The 12,610-nt window shown below is 45.5% G+C and overlaps 1 protein-coding gene across 1 annotated transcript in view; it reads right to left on the bottom strand.

Moving 5' to 3' along the window:
• hs6st1a (heparan sulfate 6-O-sulfotransferase 1a) overlaps positions 1–12,382 on the bottom strand; it is a 46,662-nt gene extending 34,280 nt beyond the window's left edge. Inside the window, exon 1 of the mRNA XM_079286178.1 lies at positions 11,684–12,382. Within this exon, the coding sequence (XP_079142304.1) occupies positions 11,684–12,183 (500 nt within the window). The 5' untranslated portion in view covers positions 12,184–12,382. The remainder of the gene's footprint in view (positions 1–11,683) is intronic.
• Between the last annotated feature and the right edge of the window lie 228 nt (positions 12,383–12,610).

The raw sequence follows: 12,610 nt of genomic DNA, 5'->3' as shown, positions 1-12,610 counted from the left end.
CCCTTTCTACGCAGTGCATAGTAGTTTTTTTTATATTCAAGAAAATATCTGGCTTGGTTTTGCGAGTGGTTGATTTATTTTATTGGTTGTTTTGTTTTGTAGGGAAAGAGCACAATTAAAAGTAATTGGACCAGAGTGAGCTAGTATTTGCATCTGTTGTCCCTGCAGGTAGACAAAAAAAAAACGAGCATAGCAAATACATTACATAAAGCAGCACACTACATAAAAGTGATGAATGTGTATTAGCCTTGCTTTTCCATGTGTGGATATTATAAACACACAGAGGCTTTTAAAATGTAAGACGCTACACTGGCTCCTGGAAGTAGTCTAGCCTCAGTGGGAATCGGGTTTTCCCTTCTTATTAAACTCTAAAGAGCCAATCTATGTGCTTGTTAGGACAACCCAAAGGCACAATCTGAAATACTGATGTACTTTTTGTCATTTTCATGTACAAGCCTACTGACAGTGTACTTTGCATGCGTAGGCGCTCCTGAAAGTGATCTAATAGATTTATCTGCATGTCTTTGACAGTGTAACATAAAGTATAAAAATATGGGAGCAGGTGGAGGTAAAAAAAAAAAAAAAAAAAAACATTTTCTTCCTCAAAGACAATTTGACAGACAACACAAAACTGTCTGCAGACATATATTACATACTGCGACGGATCAATCCGGTGATTTCTCTGCTACAAGACTACTTCCGAGACTTCTCTTTTCTGGTTTCAAAGCAGACGCTCTGGTATTCCCCGTTTAAATTTGGCAATCACCCCAAGACCACCGGAGTTTTCCATCTGTGTGCACGAGGAAAGAAAAGCAGTCACAGGCACAAAAAAGAAAAAAAAACGAAACGAGGGCACCTCCATCGTACAGTTCTCTGGGGGTGAGAAAGGGAACACTACACTCATCCTGTGTTTATCTCAATCTCACATCAGATCAGATCACTGGCAGATAAAAGCACTTCCTGACACATCACTTCCTCTCTCTGGAGGAAGCTGACACCGACGCGACAGGGTGGTGGCAGGGAGGATGAAGAACTGGAACTTTTTTTTGACAGAGCTAAAAAAAAAAAAAAGGTAGAAGCAGGGTGAGAGAAGGGTAAAGCAGAGGTGGAGTAAAAAAAACGACATAATCATGGCCCAGAACCACAGTGCTGTGTGGGGCGAAGGAGGTAGAGCAATGAGAGACAAAGAGGTGAAGAGACACGAAGAACAGTAGAACTGGATTTGCTTCAGCGCCGATCTGTATTCAGCAGCGTGGCACTTTCTCGCTCCCTCAATTGCTCTTTATTGTCGGCTACTTTTTCTACTCTTAAGATTGACTCTACAGTGGACTGTGTCGACATTTCCAGATGAGGTGAAGCTAATTATCATTAATTCCTTGAATCGGCCAAACTACAAATTCAAAATGCACGGCAGCTGTCTGGTTAATATGTTCTCTGCACGCTCAAGTCGGTACCGTTTATGCTCAGCTAAAGATGGCTTCCCCCTGGAAAACACCGATCTGTATCACTTCAAGGTTTGCAGAAGAAAAAAAAAAACCTCATTCAAAAAACACATTTCATAACCACGCCTAAAACTAAACACCCGGCCCTGGAACGGAGCCGTTTTCTCAACAGTATGTTGCGTCGGTCACTCCGTGTGTTCAGATAAGGAAGGAAATTCTGAGCGAGGAGATTGCATCGAGGTACAGAAGTTAGTCGAACAGAGGTTTGCGTGGACGTAATCGTCATGACTTCTGGCTTTATATTCATGTCTGAGAAGAGAGCAGAGTCAGAGTCTTTCTGTCGTGCCTTTATTTTACCAAATGCTTTTTGTGTCACAATACATTTGATTGTGCTTGGTACAAGCTTATCTTGTTTAATACCATGTGGTTCATCAATAAGGCCTTGAATTGGATCATGACAATTTAAATCACAATACCAATTTTGGTGAGGAAAACCATTTTTCCTCCTATAATTGAGCACCGGGTGTGAAAAGAGACTAATCAGAACAGCAAGGTAAGCAAAAGTGACACATTTCGTCTGCACACAAAGATCACACAGCAAACACCCGGACACATGCAACCCCTGCTTGAATGCACAAATGAAGGCCAGAGACAGACACACACACACACACACACACACACACACACATGCACACACACACATGCACACACACACACAGTAAACTCCGGTGATCTACAGCTCTGCCCTCGAGCAAAGCAGACAAACCAAGTGTAGCAGAACGAAGAATCTGGTTCTTTCCTTGGCTCTGTCTTTCCATGAATGGCATCAGCACTTCAGCTCTTCTGGTGGGGGCGCTCACATGCGCACACACAGACAAAAGACACCGGAGTGCTGGGATGGCATGACGGGCAGAAAAGTTGAGAGGAGTGATGGGAAAAAAGAAAGGGTGAGGCGTGGAAGGATGCAGACACAACGCTATCATTCATTCTCTTTTGGGGATTTTGTAAAAGTTAGCCTACTGTGTGTGTGTGTGTGTCCCCAAAGACGTGACAGTCCCAATCAGTTAAAACTCCTCCCCCTAATTCAAAGAAGCAGTACGGGATTTGCATTTTTCCCACAATTCAATTAACACGCCTGTCAGTGTCTCCTCTCCGTTCACATGCCTCTGTTGGCCATCTCTCGCTCACACAAACACAAACACGCTCCCACATCAGCTTCCTAAAGAGATGCATTTATTCATAAACCTCGCGCAGGCAGAAGACATATGCATTTATTTGTTTGTTTGTTTACACATAAATGGGAGGCGCTCAGACCGTGAGACGAGGAGAAGCTACCCGGGTCGCATCCTGTCTGGACTTGTCACATTCAGGGACGTGAAGAGACCGCGCTGCTAATGGATGCAGAGAGCAGTCCTTGGGGATGTCTCCCTCTCTTCTCGTCTCTGTAGCAGGGAAGCAGGGAAGAGACAGGGAGTGCCGTCAAAGAATAGGGCACCGTGGGGTGGGGTGGGGGGGGTGTTCAAGGAAAGACGGACACTCAGGGTCGGCATGTAGCAAGAGGCCAAACCGGATTAGAAACCAGGAACTAGGATCAGCCGGAGACTTCGCCGTGCGGTCGGCTAATGACTTCAGCTAGCCTCTTGTCTCATTAGGAGCCTGTAATCCCATTCTCATGGATAACATACCATAGTATTCCTCTGCACCACTCATTAACCACTGTAGAAATGCCCACTAATCAGTCACTCGCTTTTTTAGCTAGCAAAGGCTAACGCTAGGCTAGGCTAATCAATAGAGAGCAATCTTGTTGGCGGAGCCGCTGTAGCGTAGCGCCCCTCATTACACAGCCATAGAAATGTGGTGCTAATCGTTGGCCGCACGGGCTATTTGTCCACAGGGCCGCGGAATCACTTGTGGTGGTGGTGGCTGAAGGGGGGGGGGGGGGGGTGAAGTTTGACAGTCGGCGGCAGAGGGTGGAAGAGACAAGAGTGTCGCACAGAGTCACAAAGGCTGTGTAATGATGAAGAAACACATCACTCTTGCTCTTCTTTTCGTCCGTGTTGAGGATACAGCCGGATCGGATCTGGAAAGGCTCTGCTCAATGTTAGCGCGTCATTCAGGTTTTATCAATCAATGATCCATAATGGCTAATTAAAAATGAAGGCTCGCAGGGCAGAGCAAAGATAACCCGACTCAGACTACCAATAGAGACAGTCGTCAGCGATCGAGCGGATCCATCTCCCCGTCCTGTCTTTACTGTGCACTGAGGTGGAACAGCTGGGGCAAATCAATGGTGGCAACCGCCTCAACTCGACTTCACCGGAGGGTTTTGCATTCCCGTCAGTTTAATGTTGATTCTAGGATCGTCCTAAACACGAGAATCCATCCCATACTAGTCACAGCTATGCCTCAATCGAGCCATTTTGCATCCCTGATCAACACTACGGCCACAGTTGTCTGCTGTAAACTGGCACGGAGTCAAACTAAAAGCTGTGTTTGTGTGTTTGTGTGTGGCCAGGGGCCCAGAAGAGGTCCTTGTATCCTGTTGCGCGAAAGTCTCTCGACTCTGAATCGTGATGCTGGGTTATACGTTACGGTGACCCGAGGCTGAACCTGAGCTGGAACTCTTGTATTGGAGGTGAAGCAGCGTTGTAGCCGAGAGAGTGCTGTCAACACTCACCTCGAAGCTACTGAAGAGCACATGGGGGCCATATCTCACTTCCTTTATGTGTGAGACTCTGTGTGAGTCGGCCATCTTTTCACTATATTGTGAAGGGCAGAGCACAAAACGTAAGGGGCCAGCTGCTTATCTGCATTAGCTAGAAACTGCCTCTTTTTAATAGCTTTTCTCAGAACAACGTAGAAAACAAAACACACTTATATCTAGAAGAAAATGGATCAAATCTAAAAGTATTTACTTCTTGCAAATTCATTCAGCACTTCTCACCTGAAGAAAAGTACTGTATGTATAAACAGTATGAGATAAGATGATATATTAGTTGTACTGGTGAAAGCTTGAACGCACATATGACCTGAAACAAGGGGTTTAAAGTAGACAATGCTTTGCTTTGGGGGTCACAAGACAAAAAAAAGGTTGTGAACTGTTGCTTTGATGATCAAAATATCAAATATAAAAGGCTTTTCGCCAATTACCAGAACCCAAATAACATCTATAAATTGGGTTTTTGACTGACCATCAGATTCACCAGTCAAAAATCAAAAAACTATTTACGTTATAATGATAGTAACGAGCCTGGAACCAATTGTCTCCTGAAAGGTCCATTGATCTACAATTAGTTCTAGCACTTAATCATTCAGAAGAGCACCATGTTTGCGAGTGTGTCGATACAAAATGTTCTTGCATGCCTCTGTCTGCACGCCAATTCCTCACACACCAACTTAACATCCGTCAGGTATAGTCAGGTGTCCGATCACCAGTGGTAAACCCAATTAGAGCCTGGTTTCCACTAACACGAGGAGGCTTGTCCCGTAAGTGAAGGTGATGAGCAGAGTAAAGAGGGATGGTGGAATGTTTGCCCGGATTGTGGGAAAGCAGAAACGCGGTGCATTGCAGTCGCGGGATGAGCGGACGTAACCCGCTTTGGAGCGCCTGGCCGCCAGCACTTAAACCCGGCTAATCTGATTGGATTAACACCAACCTGCCTGGCTCCACACGGACATGCGCACACATTCATACAGACATGGACACCAACACACACTATATGCCAATCAGCCAGGGCTGCCTCTACAGCTTCCTGGAGTTCATCTGGATTCTGGGAGTTGTGCTGGCTGGCTGATGGCACCATGCTGAGCTAACACATGCACGCGCATCCGCTCTCGCGACACACACAGACAGAGACACACACACACACAGACACAGACAGAGACACACACACACACACACACACAGAGCAGTGATTTGTGCCGTGAATCTGAAACAGACCTATTGAAAGACGAGTAATGGCCGGCGCTTGACAACCGTGCTAATTGACTAGCCCCCTCCCCAGTAATGAAAGTAAACATTTTCACACCTCCATCTTTTCAATCATTCCCTGACAGCTCTCCTCTTGTCCCACACTCATCCCATCTTCTTCCTCATATCACCTCAATCTCCCTCTCCTTGCCCCCCGCCTCTCCCCCATACTCATACATGTAATCATTCATTAGAACCAAGGCAGTTGTCCATTAGGCAAAGCAGCCATTTTGGAAATTGCAGCAAATCTTCCATGAAAAGACATTTCCTCTAATGCGGTAGTCACACTCGGAGGGAGAGGGAGAGGAAGATGGCAAATGAGCGAAAGAAAGACGAGTGGGCAGAGATGGAGAGAGGAGAAAAAGAGGAGAGGGAGGAAAGTGAAGGAGAAAGATAGAGAGTGAGCCCCCCGGCCATAAAGCCACCAAGCAGAAAGCAAGCCTGCTGTTTGATTATAGTGACACCATCATGGAGAGAACGAGGGAGGGGAGGGATGGAAGGAGAGAAAGAGTTTTAGAGGCAAGCAGAAGGGATGAAGAGGAGGCAGGAGGGACAGAGATGGAGAGAGAGAGAAATAAAAAAAACAGGGAGTGATTTAAGAGGGCCGAGAGAGAGGCAGTAAAATTAGCCCCCATCATCACTTCACTTACTAAGGCCATATCCACACTTGGCCGTGTCTCGTTGGATGCAGAGTTCTCAAATAGAACCGATCTCCGTCCACGCGGGAGTTTTCAGCATTATTGGAGCATCCACACGGCAGCCTTCGAAGGCGGACAGCACGTGACCATTAACGTACACTGGGCATGCACGTGATGGTGTAAACAGGAAGTGGATTGCTTGCTTAGTTAAAAAACAATATGACCGAGTAATAAAGTAGTCTTTAATAATGAAAGGTTGTCTTTGATACTTAAGATCTTCCTCTATAAACTCAAACAGACACAGTTCGTGGAAAGTTTTAGAAGTTTTATTTTTCAGACGTAGTTACAGCGCTGCCTGTATATATATATATATATATATATATATATATATATATATATATATATATATATATATATATATATATATATATATATATATATATATATATATATATATATATATATATATATATATATATATATATATATATATATATATATATATATATATATATATATATATATATATATATATTAGACAGGCAGCGCTAGGCATAGTGTGTGTTGGTGTCCATGTCTGTATGAATGTGTGCGCATGTCCGTGTGGAGCCAGGCAGGTTGGTGTTAATCCAATCAGATTAGCCGGGTTTAAGTGCTGGCGGCCAGGCGCTCCAAAGCGGGTTACGTCCGCTCATCCCGCGACTGCAATGCACCGCGTTTCTGCTTTCCCACAATCCGGGCAAACATTCCACTATCCCTCTTTACTCTGCTCATCACCTTCACTTACGGGACAAGCCTCCTCGTGTTAGTGGAAACCAGGCTCTAATTGGGTTTACCACTGGTGATCGGACACCTGACTATACCTGACGGATGTTAAGTTGGTGTGTGAGGAATTGGCGTGCAGACAGAGGCATGCAAGAACATTTTGTATCGACACACTCGCAAACATGGTGCTCTTCTGAATGATTAAGTGCTAGATACATATATGCACATCAACTTTACTTTAAAATCAACACTTACACAGAAACGTTTACTCGATTATAGTCCATAAATGTGGTCAACACACGTCGATCACTCGCTTCCATGTGTTGTTGTCGTGGGGGCTGATGAATGTAACGCTAGCTCCGCCATTGGGGTATTCCTTCATGAGATACGGCATCAGGGGATAAGCTGGGTCACCCAGCAGAAAAAACAGGGACATCATCTTCGCCCTCTATCAATTCTTTAGGGCATTTGCTCCATCTTTTCAACATCATGCAACAGGTCCGACTGGCTAGCTTCTAAGCTAATTTTAACATCACCGCCAATGGGGAAATGCTAACCGCGATTAGCATTAGCGAATAGAATATATCTTCGTACATATTTTCATAAACAAATACTTGCAGACTAAGGTCTCTCAAGGCTACCAAACGGAAAAAGTAAAACGAATCAGCGTCGCTCACTCGTCTCTCACTCGTTTGTGCTGTGTTGTCTGTTTGTAGCTGTAGCTCTGAATAGCATGTATTGCTAACTGTAGCTTCAGACAGCCGCTCCGTGGGGGCTGATCGCCGATGGTCAAGCAGCTCGCTCATCGCTCGAAGAACAGCTCGCCTCCTCCTCATGTAGGCATTAGCAGCATTGTAAAATGACGAATTTAACTCCACAATAGCTGCTACTACAGACAACAAAGCAAGCAATCCATGTTGAAATGAATCGCTGCTGGTCGCCCGGGTGTTTTGTTTTCTTCCGGGTACGGGTCACATGATAGTGAGTGTGACGAATCAGGGACGGAGACGTTATGGCTGGTAATAACCAAGCCAGTAGCGAGCACGGGTGTAGGCTAATTTTTTTCTAACAGACATCCGTATCCGACGTCTACACTGAACCAAAACCCCGGAGTTCTCAAATACCTCCAACCTCGGCAGAGTTTTCAGGTTTCTCCGTTAAGGCTGCTCCAAAACTCCGGCGTGGTGTGGCTGCTCAGTGTAAACGTAGGAAAACTGGACTAGTGTGGATATAGCCTAAGACGCTCTATGACACGCTAGGATTAAAAACATGCACACAGTCATGAGATGTGTGCACAGACACACATGCACAGATGGTGCCCCCCCCCAATCTGAAAATGTGGCGCTAATTTGAGTAAAGTGGGAGATACCTCCTTAACCAATTAGAAGCCCCATATCTAAGGCCTTGTATTAGGGGCTGTGACTGTTTGTCTCACACACTCATTAGTGTGTCCCGTGGGATCGCTGAAGAACATTAAAACGGATAAAAGAGGTGGGAAATGACAAATCCACTCCGAGTGAGGCGCCGCCGAGTATGTGACTTCTTTTCTCCCACAATGCCGCTGTTCATCTCCATCTCATCACCGATCAAAGACAGACCTGTCTCTCCTATTACCCACCATTCATCTCACTGCCGCTTCATGCGCCTCCCTCTAAAGCCGACACATTTGTCACCAGACCAAACTAAGCATAATCCATCGTAGCATTTTTTTTAAAATTTTTTTTACTCTCCCACAATGTATGATATACTGAATTAAAAAAAACAAAAACAAAAAACATTCTATCCAATTTCCTCAATGTCTCGAAAATGGCTTCATGCTCTCTCTTGAAGAAGCATTTTTAAGAAACTGTGCACAGTGCTACAGACCCATCTGTAGAATCAATAAATAACACAGCCATGACAACAACAGGGCCTGGAAAATGTTACACTGACAATACAAAAACAGTTACATAACACACAAGTGGCTTTGGCCGCCCAGCGATGTTCTTTACAGCAAATCACATAAATGTCAGACTGGCTGTCCCCGTCATTGAAATGGCAACGCGTGAGCTCACAAAGCCATTACACTAAAACATATAAACAACAGTAGCGCTAAAGACAATGCGATTTTTATTGTTTCTGTAAATGTTAAATTGGTGAATCTGGCATTCTTTGCTTCCAGGTTCTCATGTGAGTATTATTCCTTGGTGTTCTGTGATCATACACTGAACATATTGGAACATATGAATGTCCTTTGCAGTGTTAGTCAAATGAAACGAGCCATTTAAATATGTCAACACGTGTGCTGCACATTTTACTATTTTCTGTCATTCCTTATGTTTGTTGCAGGCCAAAACAATATTGGCTCGTACATTTGTTTCCACAATCAAATGAAAGCATAAATATGACAGTAACTGTCTGTCACAACTCCACTGAGAACGCTTGTATTTATGTGGTTTCAATCCAGCTGATGGAAACGGTCCTAATGCACATTTTTATTTTTGCAGCATTTAAATCGTTTGTGCAAAATTCACTTGACAGCTAGATGACAACAGCGCTTGCGGAGAGATGCTGGATCTCAACACTGGAACGGTTCCTGCTGCTGCACAGGCGAGGATCTGGAGGTAGAGGCTGTCTCCTCTTTTGCTGTTTCTCAGTTATCAACACACCTACAAACAACTTCGTCCACAATGCAGAAACAAGGTGTGTCAAGCACCGACTGGGGCTGTTTATTGCCACCACACTGACAATACGCACAGCTGATCTCAAAGCTTATATGCATGCGACACTGCGCCAAGAAATCCCTCACCATCGCTCTGTAAACACAGATGATCTTTTTCCACCCTGTCTCTGGCCTCTTCACCACACTGCCCTCAAGAACAAATGCCTTTAAACAAGCATTACCACAGTGACACAAGAGAGACAAAACAATAAAGGGACACAAGGACTCGGACTGAAGAGAAAAAGCAGGAAGTGAGAAAGTAAAAAGGAACAAAAACAGGAAGAGAAACAGAGTGTGATTCTAGTTGTTCTTCAAAGCTCCTCATTGCAGAGATTCACTTCTCTTTTTCTGTGGAAGTGGAGCAGTGGGTAATATGGAGCAGCGTTGTTTCTCTTCAGGGTGCTATTAAGCGTGTAGTCCCTTGTTTCTCCTGTCAGGAGTGATAGGATAGTTGATTACACCAGAGGCAAAGGGATCCTCTCCCATGCACGCATACCTAGACCTCTCATCTGCTCTGCCTTCCCCCGTCTCTTTCGGTTCCCCCGGCCTCTTCGGGTGCACACACATTAACACGCACCCGTACAATTTTCAGGCTTTGAAACAGTGCTCACAAAAGTGATGAAAGGCCGTTTATCCCGCTTCCACTGCGATATCTCGGCTCGCCGCGCTGAATGGCCGGACGCGTTATCACCTCTGACCAGGGGAAACCACGGGAATCAGGACAGACGCCAGCAGCAAATACCAGCGCTGGTGTTTGTGTGTGTGTGTCCCAGCAGTAATAATCACCCGGATTAGAGCGGAGCCAAACCCCCGCAGGGTCCCCCTTCTCCTCCCCCCCTCCTACCAACCCAGCCCTGCAGTTGTGATCCCCCAGTTTGAGCAGCTCTGGGAAGCAGAGCAGCCGGTCTGACATCCCCAATGCGCCTGAGTGCCAGACAGAGAGGCGAAAAAACAGCGTTCTTTTTTTTAATTCCCACATATTTCTAACCCCCCCCCCCCCCCCCTTTGTACTATTGATCACTCACAGCCAAATTAAAACAAATAACGAGCTCAGGCAATACAAAGACACACAACACATTCAACAAGCATACCCTTTAACCACAAGGGTGCAGTGAAATGGAAGCTGATACAGCAGTCAATATGTCTGAGTGAGGGATGCAATGTGTTGGCAACAACAATGGGGAGGCGCAGGAGAAGAAATGGGTTAGCCTATAACTTAATAATAATAATGCGTGTCTGGATACCTCGCAGTCAAAGCAATGCATTGTTGCTGTGGAAATGTTGCCTGGACGTATTACACTCCCCCGTGCCTGAAATAAATTCAGCCAGAACCTCAGAATGATATTCAGTGGGAAACGCAGGGCACCCTGATATTATTAGCACCCATCAACAATTGACAGAGGCACTGTTGAGCTCCTGTGGCATCTATCACAGCGCAGCGTTGAAATGTCGATAAACGTTTTGTCTCTCAGCAGCTACTATCAACCCACCACCTCAGCAAGATGCACGCCATCATCGACGTTCTTCTCATAATTTAAAAACCATACCAACATTGTCCCACACGGTGAGGAAGAAAGACCTTTGATTTAAAGACAACACAACAACCTGGTGCATCCATTCAGACCCTGTGGAGACTTTAATGGGTTTGTGGTATTCAGTTATAATAACACCAGTGTATTGGCTTCTGTTGTACTTTATCTTCTCTGGTGTCATTACTACATTTCCAGGTCAGGAATTAGACGCCACAAAAAAATAGTTGCGCACTTAACATCCAGAGGAATGAACCTGCATTAAAGGCTGTTTTCTTCATTTTCTTAAACCAGATACAGATGTAAGGAGCTGGAAGAACTGTTGAGTAGATCGAAATGTTAATCCTCTCATGAAGATCGATTTCCTTTCGTTATATTAGATTAGATCATCTTTATCTGATCCTACGGAGATACTGTGCGAGTCTACAGTGACCTTATTGTACCATCAGGTGAATTGTCCCTTCTGGGACACCGTTTTAAACGAAATATAATAACAGTAATGTAGTTTAAAAGTTTTTGAGGAAAAATCTTTTTTTAAATGTGTTACTATAGACCAATTTCTGACATTTCCTAAACCTCGAAATTCTTCATGATCTACAATAACAATAAATCAAACCACCCCTGAGTGTTTTTCTTACCTTAGATTTTTCTGTTTGTTCTCCTTCTTGTTGAGGACCCCCGGCACACAGTTGGTGAGCTCGGTCCAGTCAGCGTGCAAGCCGCAGCTCCAGCCGGTGGAGAACCGGGAGAAGAGCCAGGTCTCCTTGCGGTTCGGCCGGTAGCAGGTACACTTCTTCTGGCCCGGTCTGCAGTCGCAGGGGACCTCTAGGCGGACATTCTGGACCAGGTGCCTCCCGAAGGTAGTCCCGCCGGTCTTCTGGATGTGCAGAAACACGATCACGTCCTCCCCTTTGATTTGGAAATCGATCGTCCTCTCCAGGTCCCTGACGGGGAAGTAGTATTTCTTAACGTAGTGGGGGTCCGGAGTGGGGAAGATGTCCCCCTCGTCTTCTTCCGTGAAATAACCATGCGGGGAGCCGAAATTGATCACCCCGGGAGCCACGTACTGATAGAGGATCAGCATGAAACACACGGATCCGACGACGATCAACAAGAATTTGCTGCTCCTCTCGACCATGTTCCTTCCAAGTGCGGCTCCTACAGTACGCTACCATTTCCCAGTCAAGCCAACCAAAGGGAGCGGGGCGCTCGGCTTCTGCATGCTCGCTTCTCTCTCTCTCTCTCCCCCTCCGCCAAAAGAAGGACTCGTTTTCTGGGGTTCAGGACTGACTCATTCCGCTTCGAGACGACCGGCGAAGTTGGCTCATCGTGCACCGAGACCGCTCAACACCGTGAAAGACGCATTGTAACTCGCTGAAAGCCCCCCCGTTGACGACCCTCCCCCGTTTACTTTACTTTGGGTTTCCAGTCTACACAGACAGGCACACTGCATCACCATGGAGCTATGTACCCAGGATGCAGCGCGAATCCTACCTTTTCAAGGTCTCTCGCTCGCGCTCTCTCTCTCTGAAAACCCAGTGAAAAGGAGAGTCGCTTTAATTTAT

This window comes from Melanostigma gelatinosum (genome assembly GCF_949748355.1).
Source record: "Melanostigma gelatinosum genome assembly, chromosome: 16".
NCBI lineage: Eukaryota > Metazoa > Chordata > Actinopteri > Perciformes > Zoarcidae > Melanostigma > Melanostigma gelatinosum.
This window is presented reverse-complemented; position numbering and strand designations above follow the sequence as displayed.